The following is a 20759-nucleotide window of genomic DNA, read 5'->3' on the forward strand; positions in this document are numbered from 1 at the left end:
AGTGGGCAGTATCGCTCTACCAGTATCAGTTACTGGTGGAGCAGGAAATGTGCCCAGCACCTCCAGCTAGCAGCACTCAGTGCAAAAGCCTGAAGCCAGGATACCTTCCCAGTGAAAGAGTCTGATGTCTTTACAAACAATTTTATGGGTGAAGGTGTGGATGCTAACATCTTTGAAAAGGGGCTCAGTGTCTCTGCTAACTGTGGGCAGCAGGTTCCTTGCAGAGCCCTGACAGCTCAGACACTGAACCAAACAAGTGGGATCTGCACAAGCCTGAGTTTCTGAACTTTGGGGTAAAATAGTAGGTTCAAGGGGGGAATATGTGGTAGGCATTTAGTGAAGGCTGTGCCTTCCTAGTGCCTCAGCCAATGGGGAAAGGAAGGGAGAAACATGCAGTCGGGAGTTGAGGATAAAAGGAGTCTGCACCCCCCCAAAACCTCGGGAGAGAAGGGTTTGTGGGCTTGTGCTCTGGTGGACTCTCTCCCTTTACATGCGTAAAGATGCAGGACACCTCTGTCTCCTTTTTAGACGTAAACCTCTAGTGTTTATGGATTTTCCTGACACCAGCTTGGGCACACCGTTCTGCCAAAGCCAGGCCGAGTGATCTTAATGGCTTTCTCTGCACTTAGCAGCCAGCAGAGCGGCTGCAGGCCACCATGGATAATCCTACAGGGGTGCTTCAGCTTTGCAGAGGGCAGCAGGGAAACACAGGTCAAGAAAGTTTGCCTGCTTTAAGTAAATTGCATTATTGCAATGCAAATATTGGCCCATTTCCTGAAAAGACCATAGTGACCTCATTTGATCCTTTGAAAGGACTATAAAATTTGTTTCTTTGGGGCTTTTTTCCTAAATTGAACATTATGCTGGAATGGGATTTTTTCAGTGATGAAATGAAAGGTCAGCCTGTGATAAGGATGTAACCATGGCAATATGGGAATGGCTGTTGGTACACGTTTGCAGCAGCAATTTGCGTAACCAATAAGAACAACTTTCTGTACTCATAGAATTTCCCTGTGATCACCGGGAAAATAAATATCTAAAGCAGACTTAAAAAAAATAAAAGGCAAGCTATAAAAGAAGTGCCTGAGGGTGTGCTTCCTTGGAGCTTTCCCCAAGGTAGCCCTTTCTGAGAACTCTTAAGCCACTGTTTATTTTGCAATGGTCTAGCAGAAAAAGCAGCCATCAGCTGCTTTGGCTGCCCCAATGAAGAACTTCAGCAGCATGTTTTGATTTCTGCCTGAGCAAGTCCAGGATCTCCTGCAATAATCCTACTGCAACAAATCATTACAGTGTTTATTTTACATGGGGCTAGACGGACTCCAGTTGTTCTCAGACTAGTCCAACAGGCAAGTTTTTCTTGCATTAAAAAAGATTTTTAAAAGCATTAAAAAAATTCGAAGTGTCATGAAAAGCCTCTAAATCAGACCTTCCCCAAAACTGGTTTGCAAATTTTCACTTTCCACTCCCCATTGCAGATCAGCATGTCCTAGTAACCTGACTGAGCCTTTGCTGACAGTGAAATAATCTTTTCCATACTTCCTAGAATCACCTCACTCTGGTCTACAACTGATGCCATCAGACACAGGTGAAACTGTTGGTCCTGAGTGGTACAACATCAGCATCCCAATTAGCCTGCCTTACTCCTGTCTTGTTCCAAAGTCTCAGTCTCAAACATTGCAGTAGCTTGGGAAAATAATTACATCAATACAGTTTTCTCTGAATGTCTTACTTGACACCATATCACATGATTTGTTCTCTGCAGCAAGCTCTGCTTACAAACAACAAGAAAACACTAATGTAACCTTACATGAATATTGGCTTCTTTTTTTTTTTTTTTTACTAATTACTTCTTTAACATTTAGTCACAGGGTAAATTACCCAGCACAATCACTTTTTTCTTTTTTTTCCCAGGGGAGCTGCATAATAAAAATACACATAGTAAAGAACAGCAGTGGTTGAAAAAAATCTGCTCCCTAGAAATGAGATTTCTTTTCAGCAATCATCAGCACCCACAGACCTTGTCACAAAGGAGCTGCCAGTGGTGGCACCAGAGGTGAGAGTCAGGACTTACCTCCACTGCCAAGTGAGCACCTGAGTCATCCCTGCCTTCCTGGAGAGAGGAATGCACTGCAATAAACCCCTGCCTGCTTGAGGTTAGAAGCACAGTTGTTGTTGCTGATCAGAAATAAATTAAGCAGTCTAGCTGTGCTATGGGATAACCTGTGCCCTCTAGGAATAGTGTGATGCTGGTTAGGGAACACTGACCAAATGTCCTCCTTACTATTAATGTTCCTCAAATGCATTTTCTTTCCAGGAAGGAAGAAAAGCAGACTGGAAAAGTTATTAAGCCTAGCAATAGAATGTGTCACAAGCCCAAACACCAAAAGCCTTTGAACTGAGATGCTGTGTGAAACCTGCAAAGAGAAATGTGATTTTCTGTTCCCAATGCCATAGTGCTGCAAGGTGTCGTGACGACACTGATGATTTCATCAAACAATTTTTGATCTGAAGCATCACTTCAAGCATCCCTGGGAGACAGTGCTCTGCAGATTGAGTTCCCCTTTCCAGAGAATGATTGAAGGGTAATCAAAATGCTGCAGAAGCACCTGAAGGTGACAGTAAAATTCAAATACCACAGTCATTTAAAAAATAAAGCTCTTAAAGGAAATACAGTAATCTGGAGCAAAATTACTTTATTTCAGCCATCTTCATTATTTGCCATGACATGAGTGATAGTAATCTTCAGAGCAAACTGAAGCCTACAGAGCACCTTCTGGCTTTGGAATCAAACCCAGGAATGCTGTGTAATCACACAAGCTGTGGACTTGGAGGAGGCTCCTTAATGCTCTCAGTGCATGCAGACATTTCAACTCTTATGAGATTCTCACATTCTGAGCAGGTGAACTAAGTCAGAGAAAAATCACACTGACCATGGGGCTTTCTGTTCCCCCAAAGCTGGGGAACCTCTGTATCTCCCATGGTGACAGGCTAGTTTGGACAATTTTGTCAAGCTTCTGAGCGTTTGAGGCCTTCCCTACCCTTTTGAAGCTTCAGTGGGGCAGTGACAAGATGAGAAATCATGATTTCATCAAACAAGGCTAGACTTTGGGCAGTAGCCTCCAAGTGATTTTTTGTTTTTTTTTTTTTTTTTTTTTTTAAGCATGAGGGCCTGAAGAAAATTCAGTTGTTCAATTGTGAGCAGAAGATAACACAAATTCAAGTCCCCTGGAGCCAGTTAATGGTCTCTGGGTGAGTCATTCTCACCCCCATGGGACAGAGCCTCTTCATTCCACACAGGATGTGCATTCTGTCTAATGCCTGCAGGGTTGTTCAGAACCAGCTGATGAATTATTCTGAGAAAATCAAGTTGCCTTCCAATATTTAGTGGAGAAAATGCCATGCAGAGCCTTGGAAGCTGCACTGTTATATTTTACCTTCTTTTTTTTCTTGGCAGCAAGCTGGACAATTTGATTTATAAAAGAATAACTGATTCTGCAGTCAGCTGCAGTCTCTCCATTACCTTAACCAAGCTAGTGATCAACATCTAAAAAGCCTTAGGACTGCCCCATTCTGAAAAAAGAAAATGGGAATTCTCTGGTTCAGCCTAATGCAGACTAGAAAAGCTTCTGAAGCCTTCAATACTTCCCCAGGATTTTTCTATCTGCATGGATTTTGTAGTTTTTGTAGAATCTTGTGTCTGTTTCTGGAAACTTGTAACACAAGGCCACAATACTGACAATGCCCTTTAGATTTACTGCCTTCTAAAAGGCAGTGGTCTAAACACTTTTACAAGCAGAAGCAGTTTACTGAGGAATCACTGAAAATTAGCATCCTAGAGGCTGAATTTTGGTCCCTGACATTAAGCAGATATGAGCTCGTTACTCATAAATACATAACTACTCACAAATCAGTAATTATGCCTAACCAGTGCCAATACTTAGCCTTTGTGACATATCTGCTGAAGTCCTTTCTACAAAGTTCAGGATATTATTGTTTTGTTTTCTCAAAAGTTGTTTAATAGAGCTGTAAATATTGATTTAGAGCATGGTCAGATAGGGTTAGTTCATTGTGAAGCAGAGGCAAAAGGAAATCCAGCAGACTTCTAAGGGGCTTCTCCTGGGCTTCTTTCCAACCCAGGAAGCAGCTGGACTGTTAGGCATCTGCCTATTTTATCCATACACAAACCACATCACTTTCTGGAAGGGGTAATAATTGTTAGCTTTGGATCACAGAGCCTTCTCCCAGCTATAGAAATAATTATCTGACTAATAGGCAGGATGGCTTCACACTTCCCATTTACCTGATGAGGTTTCTAGTGTTTTCTTTGAAGGACCGAGCATCTAACCAGAAAAAAAGAAATAAAATTACCAACCCCAAAACTCCAAAGCCAAAGAAACTTTAGACAATAATGATTTTCTGGGATTGTTCCTTCCTAGCTGTGGGAATGTTTAAATTACAGTGCTAACTGGGGATATTGCCTGCAGCTTTCATAGAGGTATCATAAGAGGAAAATGACCTTGTGGTCCTGGTTGTAAAACAAAGAACTCACCTGAAAGTTCAACCCAGTGTTGAACTGCATCTCAGTGTTGCTGTATGACACAAGGCTTGTGTTTGCTGTGCTCTGCAGCACCTGCAGCCACCTTCTTTGAAACATCTCCTCTACCAAAATAGCTGAGAGAGAATCCCAGCTTTGTGGAGAAGTGAGATTAAAAAAAATGAAACATTTTCTTACCACGACTCTGCATTTTTTGAAGCAGGTTGCTCAAATTTTCCTGGCTCACACCTGGGCTAACTGCCTGAGGGTAGGTGACAGAACCCTTGCAGAGTGCTCACAAGGGTTCTGCAGTGCTCCCGCTGAAGACACCTCTGATTTTAGCCATAATTGAATGTAATGTCTCCCTTCTATCCTGTCTCAAAAGTTATCCTACCCTCTCCCCCAGACAATCTCTCAGCAACCAAGTGCTTTATTAAAATAATATGTGCACTACCCTCAAGAAGCTGCCTTTGGATCGCTCTGCTTTAGGGGTTAACTCGCCCTTTCATTTCCTCACAGACCTCTTCCAAAGCCAAGGAGAAATCTCTGTGCTAGAGCAGTACAACTTGACTACCAATGCTAGTACTTTAATTCTATGCCCTAAGAAAATGTCTCTGGATGCCAATACTTTTGTGCAAAATAAATTTCTATACCTGCATGTACTCTGCATGTACATGTATGTTTATTAATGTCACAGTAAGTCATACACTTTCACATTTTCCTACAAGGCAGGTTCTATGGAAAAAAATAATCACTTTTAGATTAGCAGCTATATTACCAGCTGTCAAAAATGTTACCCTTGGCTCCAATCAATTTAGGCATTATACACTTTATTAGTAACATAGAATGATAAGGAATTATGCCATCCACATATACACATACATACAGTATTGCAATCAGAGAATATTCATTAAGAACTTTTAATTTTCTCTTGAAATAAAGAATTGGACATTAACAAAACCAAAATATTACAGTAAAACACATTTGTTATCTTCATGAGTAGAACAAAGGCATAAGCAGTAAACAACATGGGTCTTACACAGAAATACATTTCTCTTAGGAATTTTTTTTGCTTAATTCATTCCAGTTCCTGCATTAACATCACTTCTTCCTTCTTCACAGAATTCAGACCGAATGGTGGGGCTGGGGCAATCACACATTATTGTGTACAATGACAGCTTGTGCTCCATGAAACATCAATAGCCTGTAACACTTGGGATTGTACATCCATGTATTGAAAGACAGCAACTGTAAAGGTCACACACTCCCATTCACACAGAAAAACTAGTGAGTTCACAAAATGGAAAAGGAAAACAGTAAATGTTTACATCTCAACCAAATTTCACTTGGTTGTAGATGCACAAGGTAGTACAAATATTTCTCAAAAACCATTTTTTCATTAGGCAACATAGGCTGGCAGCTCTAATTACACACTCCACTGATTGTCTCTGAAAAAACAGACTGCCTTGAACAAAAGAGATAACCAAGAGACTGAAGTTAGAAAAGCCCTATTGATGCCTTAAGTTTTAGCTCTCATATTTTCCAGATTCTGTACTGCATTAGTGTATAACTGTGAAGTTCATATGAAGTGTTAGCCAATTCTCTTCACAGTTTACTTTGACAAAACAATCCTTTTCCAGCCTGAGAACCAAGGACACCATTGCAGTTTTGGGCCCAAAACAGATAACTGAGGAGAGCAATCTGGGAGGATGGGACTTCATAACCTGAAGCTGTAACTGGACAATTAACCCCAATATGTAAATGGACCAAAACTTACAAAAGTGTGAAAATGTGTGACCCATCACCCATCTTGGGTGTAGCCCTGGCTGGGCTCTTGTACTGCCCAAGGTGTTTCCTTTGAAGGCCTTTTTAACAAATACCTACTTTATTCCTTTTACACTGTCTAGCCTCTGTTCTAGGTAGCCTCTCAAGGCATCACTATTAATCTGAAATTATTCCTATGTATTGTTGCTACTTCCTCCCTTGTTCTTTCTTCCTCATAAACCATGGGCATTTAGCAACAGAAACAGATGTTGCTGGGGGGCAGTCCCCTTGTTTATGCTCCTTACTGTGTGCCTTATGTGTGTTCTCTTGCATCCTCCAGAGCTCTCCTGAAACACTCAGAAAAAAAAGCAAATTGAAAAGCAGAAGCTGATGCATGGGACTGGGATGCCTGTTCTCACTTGGTTTCTTGCACCATCCTCTCCTAGCTGATGTGCAATTCCATTCATGATACAATTACTTTTTTAAACAATTAGGATTTTTTGTCCCCATCTCTACTCTTGCTGGGGGGCTGAGCCAGGATCTGAAGGCTGAGAGTCAGAACCCCTATTTGCAATTCCAGATGCATGTGGAATTTCCAGGCTAAGAAGGTTGCATGGAAAACTCATAGCAACCTTCCAGTATCTGAAGAGAGACTACAGGGAAGTGGGAGGGACTGTGTCAGGAATTGTAGTGATAGGACAAGAGGAAATGGGTACAACCGGAAAGAGAGGGAATTTAATTTAGGTATCAGGAATAGATTTGTTACTGTGAGGATGGTAAAGCACTGGAACAGGCTGCCCAGGCAGGTTGTGGACACCCCAGCCCTGGCAGTGTCCAAGGCCAGGTTGGATAGAGCCTGGAGCAACCTGGTCCAGTGGGAGGTGTCCCTGCCCATGGCAGGGGGGTTGGGACCAGATGGTCTTTAAGGTCCCTTCCAACCTCTTAACATTCTGTGATTCTACGTTTGCTTGAGTGGATGTTTTCTGCTAAAACCCAAAACTTAAAGATTAAAAGCAAAAAACACAAAGCCTCAACTACTCCAAATTTATTTCTGCCATGATCTAGAACCTCAATTTCTTGACAGATGATAAGACTATTGCATAAAAAATACTGATTTGTTCTTTATTTGCTCTTTATTCTGTTGCTGAGCCTTACATTTAAATACTTTATCATTGCCTGAAAATAGCTCATAAGTTTCCAACTTTCAAGCTCCTTTTAGAAGGGGAATATTAAATCCAGGATGCAATTAAGCCTTCATTATTAGGAATATTTTCTTTTCAGGGACCCAGCAGGGTTTCCAGCCAGCCAAAATCTTCTTTCAACCTTTTCAGAAGGTAGCCAAGTATCTTTGGCAGAAGATAAAAAAACACAAGGAGCCAGAACTAGGATATTTTTTCAATAATCAGCTGAATATAACTGAAGAAACTGGAAACTAGCAGTGAAGAAAGGAATTGAAAAAATAAAATTTAAGAATGGAACAAAAATACTCAATCTTTTATTTTGAACAGTGTATACTGAACAGGTCAGCAAACATCCTGGATACTGGCAAAGACTTTCTACTGGACATTTGAAAACAATTCCCCAAAACTACAAAAATATTACCTTGCTAAGATTTTGCAACACCAAAAGTCAAAGTAACCATGCATGGGCCATGAACATAAATATTTTCTGTATCTGTATCTTGATGAAAAACATATATATATTTTGGCACATGTTATCATTTTTCCAAAAGGAAAAGCCACCCACATATGCCACAAGGCAGAAACTTTCACTTTTCTCACTCAGGCTGAAAACCTGTACATCCCTTGATGGGGCAGCTTCAATGTAAATGAATAATGAAAGCATCTCTTTCATGATATAATGTAAGCATCTCTACTTCCATTTCATTTATGTCTTTCATGACATAATGAAAGCATCTCTACTTTCACTCCTATACCCTTGCCTGCCATTTGAATAGCCAAGAGTGACTTTTCCTATATTCAGCTGCTTTAGCAGTGGACTCTTCTGGAGTTCACCTCCCCAGGAGCAGCAAGGCCTGGCCATTTTCTCCCCAGCACTGGGGCTGGCAAAGAGACATGAACCCTTTTTGGCAGGGCAAGTGTTCCAAGTGTGCTTAGTTTATTCTGATAGGTCTTCCCCTGTCCAAAGCATTTATCATACAAAATGTTTAAATCAAGATCATCACATTTAGAGGCTAAGCTTAGAAAGATAAGCTTTCAGGCCCTTTTTATACAAAAGGATTTTCCTGAGTCTACAGTGGAATAAGAAAAAGAAAAGCTTTTAATTATATTTATTGTACTTAGAGACTATCCTGGAGTTTGTTGTTGTTTAACCCCAGCCATCCACCAAGCCCCTTGCTCACTCCCTTCCCCAGCAGTGGGACTGAGGATGGAATCAGAAGGGTAAAAGCTGGAAAACTCATGGGATGAGATAAAGACAGCTTCATGGGGGAAGCAGAAGCCACACACACAAGCAAAGAAAAACAAGGAATTAATTCACTGCTTCCCATGGGCAGGCAGGTGCTCAGCCAACCAGAGCAAGTGCAACGGCTGCTTGGGAAGAAAACACCATCACTCCAAACATCCCTTCCTTCCCCCTTCTGCCCCCCAGACATCACTGAACACGATGTCCCATGGTCTGGAATATCCCTTTGGTCAGCTGGGGTCACCTGTCCTGGCTGTGTCTCCTCCCAACATCCCAGGCACTCCCAACTTCCTCACCTTTTCTGACATTTTAAAAGCAGAAAAGGTCTTGGCTCTGTGTAAGCCCTGCTCAGCAAGGATAAAACATGTCTGTATTATCAGCCCTGTGTTCAGCACAAATCCAAAACACAGCCCCCTGCCAGCCACTGTGAAGAAAATCAACTAGCCCAGCACAGAGTCAAATAATTTCCCATCCCCAGCTGTAACAACCTGTGGAAAACTTGGAGCAGGATTGCACCTTCTGGATGGCACTGCATCTGTGGGAACTCAGAGACACAGCAGCACTGATGCCACTGAACTTACAGGCTCACTGTGCTGAGCTAAAAATGAAATGTTTCCAACAAGTCCACTGGCCCAGGTCTGACTTTCCCAGCAATAATATTATTGTAGTGCTATCAGTTCTGTGGGTGTGTAGATAGAGCACAAGGTAAAGGAGAAAATTTTCAAAAACACTGAACTAAAAAACCCCCATCCCAAATACAGAAAAATGAAGTAACAAAAAGTTACTGTTAATAATGTCTGCTCATTTTGCAGCTAAAATGGTATAAAAGAAAATATTTGATCAGAAATAGTGAAAATACCACTATTTTCTTTTCAGTCATCCTTACAGCTTTTAACTAACTGTAAAAGACATGATTTAAGTTACACAAGCACAAGAATTTCACATGAGACAAGTGATACAATTCATAAAAAGGACAGAACACATTTTCTGATACTCCACAAATATTCAGAGGTTTAACAGACAAAATGGAATTTCTTCAGCAGCACTGATTAAACTCAAGATGAGGCAGGGATCTTCTTTACAAAGTAAAGGCACTGGCTCTTTGTAAACACGTACTCCTCTCTCTTTAAATGAGAAAGCACTCAAAATATTCCGTGGAGGAAACTTGTGTGGTAGTGTTCCATTGCTTATAAATATTTCATAGCAGAGATATCAAAGGCCTTTGTCCTCCTTTGTACTGTATTTAATAAGAAATGTTTTGTCTCCAACTTATCTAGTGAGAAACTTCTTGAATCTCCCCAGAAATGCTACAATGAAGCTATAGCAAAAACAGTGTTTTCTCCTATCTGCCTTTTGATACCTATAAAGAAGTTTCAAGGCAAAAGAAATGTCAGATGCCAGTATGAAACACACACGTCATCTCTCGTTTTCAGTATTGTGCTATCACTTTCCCAGAAGGAATCATTGGCTTATATTCAAATACAGATACATTTAAAATAAAAAAATGAACTTATGAACATCCTCCTGTTGTGCATTTCCCTACTCTTTGACTTTTCAAATGCACCAGCAAGATTGAACAATAAAAGATGATTAGATACTTTTGATCATGACAACTGTACTTCAAGACTCCTGATTTTTTTCAAGTATGCATCCTGAATGCACATCTCCCTACTGTGGAGAGTGTTCACACAGTTCTTTACTAATCAAACTGCAAGACTTGAAAATGTTAAAATAAATAGTCCATACAAGGGTGTATTCTTTGCATCTTGAGCAAAATGAACTGAGCATCTTCATAGCTTCCAGTACACAACTACCACCAATATCAACAAACACATGTCACTACTCATACACACAAATCCAGTGATTACACTAGCTCACATCACTTCATATCTAACCAAACTTGTGCATTTCTGAGTCCCCTTCCTTCAGCTTCATAAAGCTGACTGAATCTTCAACGTAGTGCTTTCAGGTTCTACAGGACTGTCAACTGGTACCTGAAGAGGAAGATGAAAAAGTAAAAACACAACAGGAATTAGGCTGTTATTCAACAGAATTATTCTCAAACTCAGTATTCTTGGGTAATTACTAGGTTAGGCTCCAACAGTATATGTAGTTAATTAGCCCAATTAAGCAAATTATATGAAACCCTATTTTCTTTTCTTTTTGTAATAGACAAAGAGAGCCCAAACATAGAATGTAGTTTCTTAGTGTAATTCTAAAGTATCTATTTACTGCATATAAGTATCTGTCACATGAAGATTAATTTCCCTTTTTTTTCCTCTGATACATTTAACCACAGTAGATTCTTGATTAAGGTTCAGCATCAAAGTGATACTGAACATTATTAACACAGCCAGGTCTGAATCATGCATGGCAACATCAGGGCAAGGACTGCAGCTTTTCTGACACCCTGGCTAATATGAATGAAGCCGGGTGATGATCTAGGCTAATTAACGAGGTGATAATGGAAAGCAGATAAGTGATGAACAGCCCCAACCCTGGCTGGAAACCCACAGGATGCCACACAGAGCACCCACAGCTGCCAGCAGGTTTCAGGTTCAAGTTGGCTCAGGCAGCACCAGCTCAAAGTTTCTGAACCTCATACAGACACTAAAATTGGTCACAGATGATCAAAAGCTGCCGGGCATGCAAGACACCTACACAAAAATAAGCACGGCAGAGGATCCTGTGATGTCTGACTCCAAAAAGCTCTCTCATATCTTGATCCAAGCAATGAAAAACCCACAGCATTGAAAAAACTTTCTACTGAGAGCTTTATTTCTACTAGTAACTGTAGTAGCTTGGAAAAACTGCTGAAACATGGAGCCTTATGATGATCAGAAAATGCTAGGCTCACTCTTCCTTTAAATTGAGAGTGTCAGCAGAAGAACAAACCCAGCTCTTTATGCAGCACTGCATAGAAACTCCAGCATGGCTTCTGTTTATCAGACACTGACTTCATCTGAAGGGACTGCAGGTGTTTTAAATAAAATATATAGTATACAGGATAGCCTCACAGCCCAATAAACAAAAAGGCTTCACAATTTAAAATGCTTCCCTGCTATTATGAAAAAGCAAGATTCAAGCAATAAAATAATATTATTTGCCACTTAAAATGCAAATATTCAAAAAATTTAAAAAAATTCTGAGACCAGAAGTTGTTTCAGTTTTTTTCACAGGAATTAAGGAGAAAAACAGATATGTGTGAGCAGCATCCCACGTGGCTCTGTTGCTCAAAACCAACATGGAGCCAGGCATAAGACTTTGTCAAGTACTCTTTTGCAGCTGCTACTGTTCTGCCAGAAGAAGTCAAGCATTCAAGTAGGTAATACAATCATGGTAAAAGAGTCACCACTTACAGCTTTAACGTCCAAGTTCATAATCCCTGAATTCACATTGTGTCTTCGCAAATCTGATTTTATTAAGGCTGAGAAAAGAAGGAAAAGGAAAGCTGGTTGACACCTTTGCAGTGATATGCAATTCAAGGGAAATGTTTGCAGGGTGCAAGCACACAGAAGCTGCTTTCAGCACATTTTCAAAATAGCCCTATTTTTTCTTTGCAATTTGAACTCACTGATAATTTGAACTTGCTCCTCACAAAGCACACAAAGCAGGCAACGACAATAAAATCTTTTAAACCACAAGCACTTAAAGAAAAGCTTGATAGTTCAGCACTTTCAGCACATTTGTGAGTCAACATGTATAAACACTGGCACAGTTCCAGAGTGCATCAGCAATTTCTTGCATTTGGAAAACTGCAAACTGCCTCCATTTGTGCATTTGTTTCTATTTCTCACCCCACTCTGGAGATGGACATCTGTCTCAAATTCAGGACATGTCTCAAGAGATGGTGGTCAGATGACTGTGCATATATTAGCAACATCATCCTAAAAGACCTACGTTTTTACATTAAATAAAAGCCATTACTTGCACTTGTAATTACCTGTTAAAATAATGCCCACAAAAATCCAAGCACAAAGAAAGATGTTTCCTGCACGAGGACTGTAGTCTGTTGTGAGCTTTCCTTGAACAAGTGTAAAGATAATTCCAAATATCTATAAACAAACAAGTAAAGGCATCAGGATCACACAGAAAAGAGTAATTTCACCTTTAAAAGTTCCAGGTCACATCTTATAGAAATCAAATTTTAAAAAAACAGGACTGTAGCAACAAAACAGAGACTTAGCTAAGTCTAAGAAAGCCTTCCTAGACTTGAGCACAGTGGCATTCCTGAACATTACTTCACTTGAAGAAATAAAATGCTGTAACCTGTGCTGATGCATTGAGGAGACCTGAGGAAGTGCCTTCAGACTCTGGATATGTAATTTCCACAGCAAATTCAAACCCCAGTGGAAGATAGCCAGTCATGAAGAACCTGTTGAAGAGGAGAGCAAGAGGATGACAGGTGTGGCCTTCATCTGTTACTACAGCTAAGAAAACCTAACATACACACATGGTGTTATGAATTAGCTGGTATTCTGAATTGTCATGTGTTCATGACTTAACAGAATTCAGTAATTCCAAATAATAGTGACTGCTTCATTCCCTCAGCATGGTCCAAGAATTTTAGCCACACATCTTTCTCTTTAGGGCAAAGCTGCTAAAACATGTTTGTCCTATTTCCCATAACCACCATGCATATGAAACAACCTTTGCAAAGGAGTCTGCAAGCCACTCCATACTTGAAGCCAATTACTTTCATATGAAAGCCACGCACAGACATCATCATTTGATCAGCCCAATTATCCATGGTGGAGGACAAAAAGAGGCCAAGAGTAGGGAGTGAGGCTGTACACTTGAACACCTGCTGGAAGCTGCTGTGCAAGAAGCTGAGGGGACCAAAGAGAAAAGGCTTCAAATGCAGCTGAGGTTGGTTGGTTGGTTTTTAAACTGAAACTCTCAAAACATTTCTGGTTTCATCTTGACTTCTGTGTCTGAATACAGCAACATTCCCTCAGTACCTCTTGAGGCTTTTAGATTGGGTATCTATGAGCACAGCAAACAAAGGAACCAGCATGTTGCTTGGGTTGTCAAAGCATAGATTAATGAACATGCAGAGAAGGCAGTCTTCCTAGATCTGCTCAGTCCAACTCTAGTCACCTACACACTGCTCAAGAGAAAGCTTCAACTTCACTGCAGACAGCTTTTTGAATAGGAACCAGACAAACTGATCACATAGGGACCTCTCTTAGGTCCATAAAATGGTAAATGAAATTTACTGAAAAGTGAGTTACTTTAGCTTTATTCTGATGTAACAGAAGCTGAAACCCTATCTGTACTGTGAGCTAAAGGCATAGGCTGAGACCATGATGACAGAATACACAGAATCATCTAGGTAAAACATTTAAATTTGTTTCAGAAGAGAACTGCAGTAAGTCTTGTAGTGCTCTTTAATTGCTCACCCAAGCACTCCTCCAGTCACAAACACCACTATAAGGTATCCGAGGTCCAGGGTGAAGGTAAATACCAGCAACCCAATGAAAGAGAGAATGTAAACAATCAAAGTAGTTTGCCTGCAACCCAACAACAACAACAAAAAATTAACATTCCTCATAGAAGGCCATAGCACATTGCTGAAGCATGGAAGGATAAAATGAACATTACATAAGCCATTCTAAAGCTATAAAATTTGCTTCATGTAATCCTGCCTCAAACTTAGCATGCAGCGAGCACATACCCATTCCTGAACCCTTCATTGTCTTGGTTATCTGGCTGCTTCACTCCAGGCTAAGGACAATGACTCAAACCCTCAAAGAATGGACAATCACAGCACATATTACCACCTTAAGACTATTTTAGTTCTCTGCTATGCTGTACCTCTTGGCCATTATGCAGTGCTGCCCATTACACAATACATCAACACAGGAGCAGCTGAGTCCAACACTATTAGCAATAAAAGTCAGCCTACAAGAGGCAAGTCAAACAAATCTCATTGCAGTGTTCTATTTATTTTCAATCTGGAAGAAGGGATCTCTTCCAAATTCCTAAAGCACATATTTGTAAGCCAAAACATGCAGAAACAAAGCCAACCTACAGCATTAACATCCATTAGGCTTGTAGAGGCACATAATGTACTGAGTCACAGGGGAGAACTACTCCATCACAAACAGTGCTCCAGGGCAGTGCTCACTCTTGGGGGCACCACGCCATGATAGACCCAGGAGCTCCTAACCCAGAAGGGAGCTCTGCTCCATGGTCACCCCCTGAGTTAAAGCAAACATTACACTTACTAATAGGATCAGGAGTAGCATAAAAAAATTGACAATCCACCAGCTGGCCATTTTACAAAACAATGCAGGGCAGGCTTTGAGACTTTGTGCTTTCCTAGGAGGAGCAGCCCACTGGGCCACCTGTTCACTGTATGTAGGACCTACAGTGTTTTCCCCACACTCCTGAAGAGACAGGAGTAGATGACAAATCCCTTTGCATTGTGCCCCCTCATTTCTTTTGGCCAATAACCAGTGAGAGTCTCAAGCTTTTGCTGTAGCTGCAGAAACTTCTCTCCATGCAGACCACTAAAAATCAAGGACCAACTGCATTTCATCAGCAGATCATTTCAGCCCTTATGTTGGAGTATTTTCCTAATGGAATTGCACCACTCTCCTACCCCTAGCCCCACACATGCCTACCCACACTTACTTGTATGTTTTAGTGTAATCCAGCCACAAACCACAAATAATCGAACCCACCATTCCTGCCACCACCAGTGTCAAGCCAATTCTCCCAGCGTTCACTTCTTCTCCCTTTCAACAAATATTTATATGGTGCTCATTAATAATTGCTTCCATTCAGAGTCAAGTTCAGACCTCTTGGCAGTCATAAGTGCAAACAAACATTCCTATGACTCCCACAGCTGTATGGCACAAGAAACTGTACAGAGGTATAAAAGAAACCAAATGTCTGAGCACACATAGGGCCTACAAAATAAATATCACCTCTGCAAATGCACAGCATAAAAGAGAAATATAAGATCCAAGAAACTTACCTCGTAGTGAGTTACTATCATCTGGTTTAATAGTGTGGAGACAGAGTAAAATGCCCCAGTCATAATACCTGCAGTACCAAGAAAAAAGCTTCAGTCATTACAGGTGCAGACATGCTGATTTGTTACCCTAAAGAATTCATCTTCTGACATTTATGACTCACAACACAAAACCTTTTATGTGCCAGGTAAAATCTGGACCTATAAGCAATATCTTGCATCCTTATGGACTTTCCAGCACTGGCACCTGAGTAAATGAAAGTTTGACACTCCCTCCCCCATTAAAAAAACCCCACAACTAAAATTCTACATGCTTCTGGCCCACATTTGAACCCTTCTGCCAGACTACAAGCAGATAGCACCACTTACCATAACTGATTAGCAAAAGTATAAATGGAATATTTCTGAACAAGTTGATAATGGACTGCTTGTAGGAGTAATCCTCAGGAGGTTTCGTTTGCAGGACTGCTTGAGAGTGACTGGGAGGGTATTTGGGCTTTTCTTCAAACACTGGGGAAAAAGAAGAAGGAACAATTTTTGATTCATCTCTACCAAACTAATATGCAGGGTTTTTTTAGGTTTTTGGAAGTGTTTCAGCATGATGAATTCCAGGAAAGTGACTTGTAGTTTTAACAACTCCATGAAAAAAAAAAAAGTCTAGATTTTCTCATGGAAGAACTGAGTCACATCCACAAAGGATGTGTTATGTGGTCACATCTGATTGCTACCAAAATCTGCAATATGTCAGGACCTTTGTATACAAATTGTAAGATGAACAGAGTGAATTCACATTATATCATAAGTCCTTGCAGCAAAGAAACTAAGAGAACTAAATATTCTACAAGAAATCACCCCATGTGAAGCATGACAGTGAAATGGCTGTTGCTTAACCCTGGCACAACACCTAAGTGAACACAAACTGGAAAAATTGTGACCTCAACTACTTTGAGCAGGCAGCTGCTTTAAAGTGAGACATTGTAAACACTCTCTGTAGCCAGCACATAAATCCCAGTAATTTGAACACTTACCAACTCCTGCTAAGAAGAAGAGAAGTGTGGACACTATCGCTGTTCCATAGAACATGATGCTGATGTTGTGTGCCATAAGATCAATGTCATTCGGTGTATTTGGGACCAAAACAGGTGGCAGCAAGAAGCCAATTGCAGTACCAAGCTGTAAAGCAAGGAGGAAAAAAAAAAAAAAAAAAAAAGCCAAAAATAGTTTCCCTCTGCACATACAAATCAACAGAAGTGAAAAGTCTTACCAGGTAGAATTCAGAATTGTTATCATAATAAGCACTGATAAAACTTTAGTATCACACTTCTGAGCCACTTGCTCTCGATGTTGTTTTACAACCAGATCTTCCATAACCCAGGTTTAACCTTTTCACTTCTCAATTGAGCTACAATACCACACTTGGTGTATATATTTACAGTACACATAGTACTTGTACAAGAATCTTCATACACATACAAGAACCTTTCACAGGAAGTGAAAACACCATGCATGAACATAAATTGGTATCAGTCATCAGCCCTGCAACTGAAGGGCTACAGATGGCACAAGATTCCAGCTACTCTTGCAGAAATGTTCTTCATTTGATGTCATGCTCCTGCCACTACACCAAAGCCTGCATTTTAAACCATGAAGGAACAAGTCCTGAACTATTCTCCAATTTCCCTCTTCTGCTCCCACAAAACTTAGCGGCATTTTAAAGTGTTGGAACATTTATTTTAGGTAAAATTAAATGAAAAAAGAACACCAAAGACTGTTACAGTGGCAAGTCCAACAATCAGAAAGCACACACATTAGAGGTGTGCCACTGTGCTTACAAAACATCCTTTGTGCATACCCTGATGAGGGTTTTGCTAGTTTTTTTCTTCCCAGGCCATCATATTGACACAGTATCCAGAGGTCCCAGGAAGAATTTGTCTCTTTTTGTCCTCACTCTTCATTATATGAACCCTACAAACACGAACTGAGCACACAGTTACTTTTTGTATTTAGGTATATTTTTCCCTCCCCCAAGAGGAGCCGGTGCAGTACCCACAATGTCCCAACAAAGTCGAGTGATACCATTTCCCATCATTTACATCTAGAGAGGTTAAGGCCAGAAGAAAGTGTTCCAATGACTTTGGCATGCCTCACTTAAGATGGTAAATACTTGTGGAGATCTGGCACTTCAAACAACCCTTGGCAGGTACACCACTGCATTCCCAGTGATTTGTGTTCCAGCTGCAAACAATCAGCATCCCAAAGAAATGAGATATAAATTTTGATAACCGCTCTGTTCCTCCCCTGCCTGCTGTCCCTGCCGGCCGCCGCTGCAGCTCTGAAGTTTCACACAGTCTGAAGCTGTGTGATAAGCAATCTGATAAGCAATTGGATGACCAGCAGCTGGGTGGGTTATAACAACGTGTTCTATGACACAGTTCAGGTTGTGCAATTGCCCGGTACAGTGAGTGTTCTGTTACACAGTTCATGCTGTGCAGATATCAGGACACGGAGACCCAGCAGGAATGTGTATGCAGAAGGGAACTGCAGCAGGATACACAGACATTACTGCTAACTTCCAAGTGTCTAAATTCTTGCTACTCTTTCAATCTAGCTTCTGAGAGTTTTTAGGGGTTTTTTTAAGGAAGTAAAATGCGAGAATAGAGAAATTCTGTTGTTCTATTGACACATTTCAGCAGGCATACTGAGATCAGTCCTAGCTTCTGGAGGGGAATACACTCCAGAAATATCCACGGCTTACTTTGTTCACATCCTGATCCTGTTTCCCTTGTCCATCCTTCTCGTGGCTCCCATCTACACAGTCCTGCCCTCCTGCTCCTGTCCTGCACCACTTCAATCCCACATCTCAGCATCCCAGTGAAGCATCAGTTTTGGGCTCCAAGCTGGATACTTGACACTCTACTGCAGAACTGAAAACCCAGTAACTCCTTGCTACTGGGAGGACTGGTGCACGTCAGAAAGAGAGGACATTTATCTGCCAAAGAAATCTTTAACCTCATACCAGGATACAGATCCAAAATTTTTGCCTCACTGCTGAAACAACACCAACAATTTCTGAAATCTTCAGTCCAAAAGAGACAGTTGACTTGCCCACTGGAAACCTCCAATGCAAAAAAAAAAAAGTTTTTGAAGAACTCTGAACAGCCAGGTATCAGCTAATGAGGAATCGGCTAGGTTTAGGTACACCCTCACTGTAAATATGTAAAATGAATGCCACTGCTGTCATAATCCAAAGTGCACAAACAAAATCATTAGACTCCCAAGATAAAAAACAGATTCCTCATTATCTTAACCAAACTCTACCTATGACCTCAGCCTGCATCAGTGATGCTGATTTGAATCTCAGCCATTTTTTTGCCACAGGAGAAAAAAAAAAAAAAAAAAAAAAAGCTGGGACAGTGGTGGCAGGAGGTGAGAATTAGGCTATAGGAGGAAGAAATATCATACCTGCACCTGTGCTTTCAGATGCACCTGTTCCAGCTCTCTGAAACTGGCCAGGACCAGGGAGCTTGAGGAAATCCATGACTCAGTTATCAGCTCCCAACAGTGATGTGAACTATCACAGCGTTACACAAAACTTCAGGAGTCACCAGGGTATTGACTACTGGCACCTGGCAATTAGAGGCCATATTTTAAAAAGCAGAAACCAATATGTGTTGTCGCTGGGGCTCTTCATGAAAGTTCACGTAGTTCATACCCTTCCAACGGGGGTGGATTCAGTCAAATGAATCCAAGCGCCAAAATGAGACAGAGGAAGTGGGGCAGGACCACATGTGAGTGAGAAGGTTCTCTCGGCTGCTGTGCTGCCGGCAGCTGCTGGAACTGCCACATGGCCAGGGGCAGCCCCGCTTCCTCACCCGGCCGCTCTCCCGACACCGCATCCTGCAGGAAAGCTTCTCCCGCTTAAGCACCACGTTTCCGACTCGATGCCGAGCTCCAAGGCAGCCCACTCCTCCAAGCCCCCCTCGCTCCCCTGCGGCCCTACCTGGTTGCCCAGCACGGCCACGGCGCAGGCGGTGGAGACCTCGGTGGGGCCGAACCAGACGGAGGCGATGCGGGAGGGCAGCCCCAGGATGAAGACCTGTGCCACGGCGCACACGGCCTGCGCGGCCAGCGTGAGCGGGTAGCGCTGCGGGGCCAGGCTGCCGCACTTGAGCCAGGCGCCCAGCGCGTTGAGCCCCGCGCCCAGCAGCGCCGTGAGCCGCAGCCCGCGGGCGTCCAGCAGCCAAGTGGCCGGCAGGATCAGCGGCACGTAGGCCACCATGTACACCATGGACAGCCAGTCGATCTGCGTGAAGGACACGCCGTAGAAGCCGGCGAAGACGTTGCTGAGGATGCTGTACTGGATCCACTGGAAGGCGTTCACCAGCGAGTAGCAGCTGAACACGGCCAGCACCGCCAGCCGCCGCCGCGACAGCCGCGTCTCCAGCCGCGCCTCCCGCCGCTCGCCGCCCGCCGCCAGCATCTCCTCGGCCTCCGGGGCCGCCCGCTGCCCGCCGCCCGCCGCCTCCTTGCCGGGCAGGAAGCCATTGCAGCGCTGCTGCTGCTGCGGCGCCGCCGGCACCTCCCCGCTCTCCCCCTCCGCCTCCTCCTCGCCGCCGTCCTCCACCATCTCGGCCGTCTCCGCACCCAGCTTCCCCGGCGGCGGCGGCGGGCGCAGCCCCGCTCTGCCCGCCAAGGTCACCTGGCCGCGGCTCCGATCGCCGTCCCGCCCCGCCTCGGGGCCGGGCCAGGGCCGAGCCCGGCGGGCGGAGCGGGAGCGGGAGGAGGCCCAGGGAGGGCGGGACCGGCAGCGCTGCCCGGGGGCTCCGGGGGCAGGGACGGCAGTCCGGGCTGCTGGGAAATGCTGGGGGTTTGTGCATGTGGGGATAGATAGATAGATAGATATAGAGTTGTTTTGTTCACACCTCTGCTCCCATTTTCTTTGTCCATCTTTCTCACGGTTCCTTATCTGCACAGTCCCTGCTCTCCTGCTCCACTTCAATCCCCGCATCCCAACATCTGAGTGCCGTATGTGCACACACACACACACACAGAGAC

General features: G+C 42.7%; 1 protein-coding gene across 1 annotated transcript; it reads right to left on the reverse strand.

Annotated features, from left to right (window-relative positions):
- Positions 1–8732: 8732 nt before the first annotated feature.
- FLVCR1 (FLVCR heme transporter 1) lies at positions 8733–20331 on the reverse strand. The gene is made up of 10 exons (XM_054279625.1): positions 19705–20331; positions 16733–16877; positions 16074–16214; positions 15708–15775; positions 15362–15465; positions 14125–14235; positions 12992–13097; positions 12666–12777; positions 12082–12149; positions 8733–10716 (listed from the first exon to the last, which is right to left on the reverse strand). Exons 1-10 carry the CDS (start codon positions 20329–20331, stop codon positions 10654–10656), a joined length of 1545 nt encoding a protein of 514 aa, XP_054135600.1. The 3' UTR covers positions 8733–10653.
- Positions 20332–20759: the final 428 nt, after the last annotated feature.

Source organism: Melozone crissalis, unplaced genomic scaffold (genome assembly GCF_028551555.1).
Source record: "Melozone crissalis strain CALT ecotype California unplaced genomic scaffold, PUWL_Pcris_2 ptg000027l_1, whole genome shotgun sequence".
In the NCBI taxonomy this organism is placed as follows: Eukaryota; Metazoa; Chordata; class Aves; order Passeriformes; family Passerellidae; genus Melozone; species Melozone crissalis.

What these genes read in the sequence shown, in the direction of transcription:
- FLVCR1 (XM_054279625.1), bottom strand. Translation starts at nt 20,331, where the DNA reads ATGGTGGAGGACGGCGGCGAGGAGGAGGCGGAGGGGGAGAGCGGGGAG. An exon ending in ACTTTTGCTAATCAGTTATG is followed by an intron (nt 15,776 to 16,073) that starts GTAAGTGGTGCT and finishes TTGGTACTGCAG; the next exon opens with GTATTATGACTGGGGCATTT. An exon ending in TCCTCAATGCATCAGCACAG is followed by an intron (nt 12,778 to 12,991) that starts GTTACAGCATTT and finishes GTTTGTTTATAG; the next exon opens with ATATTTGGAATTATCTTTAC.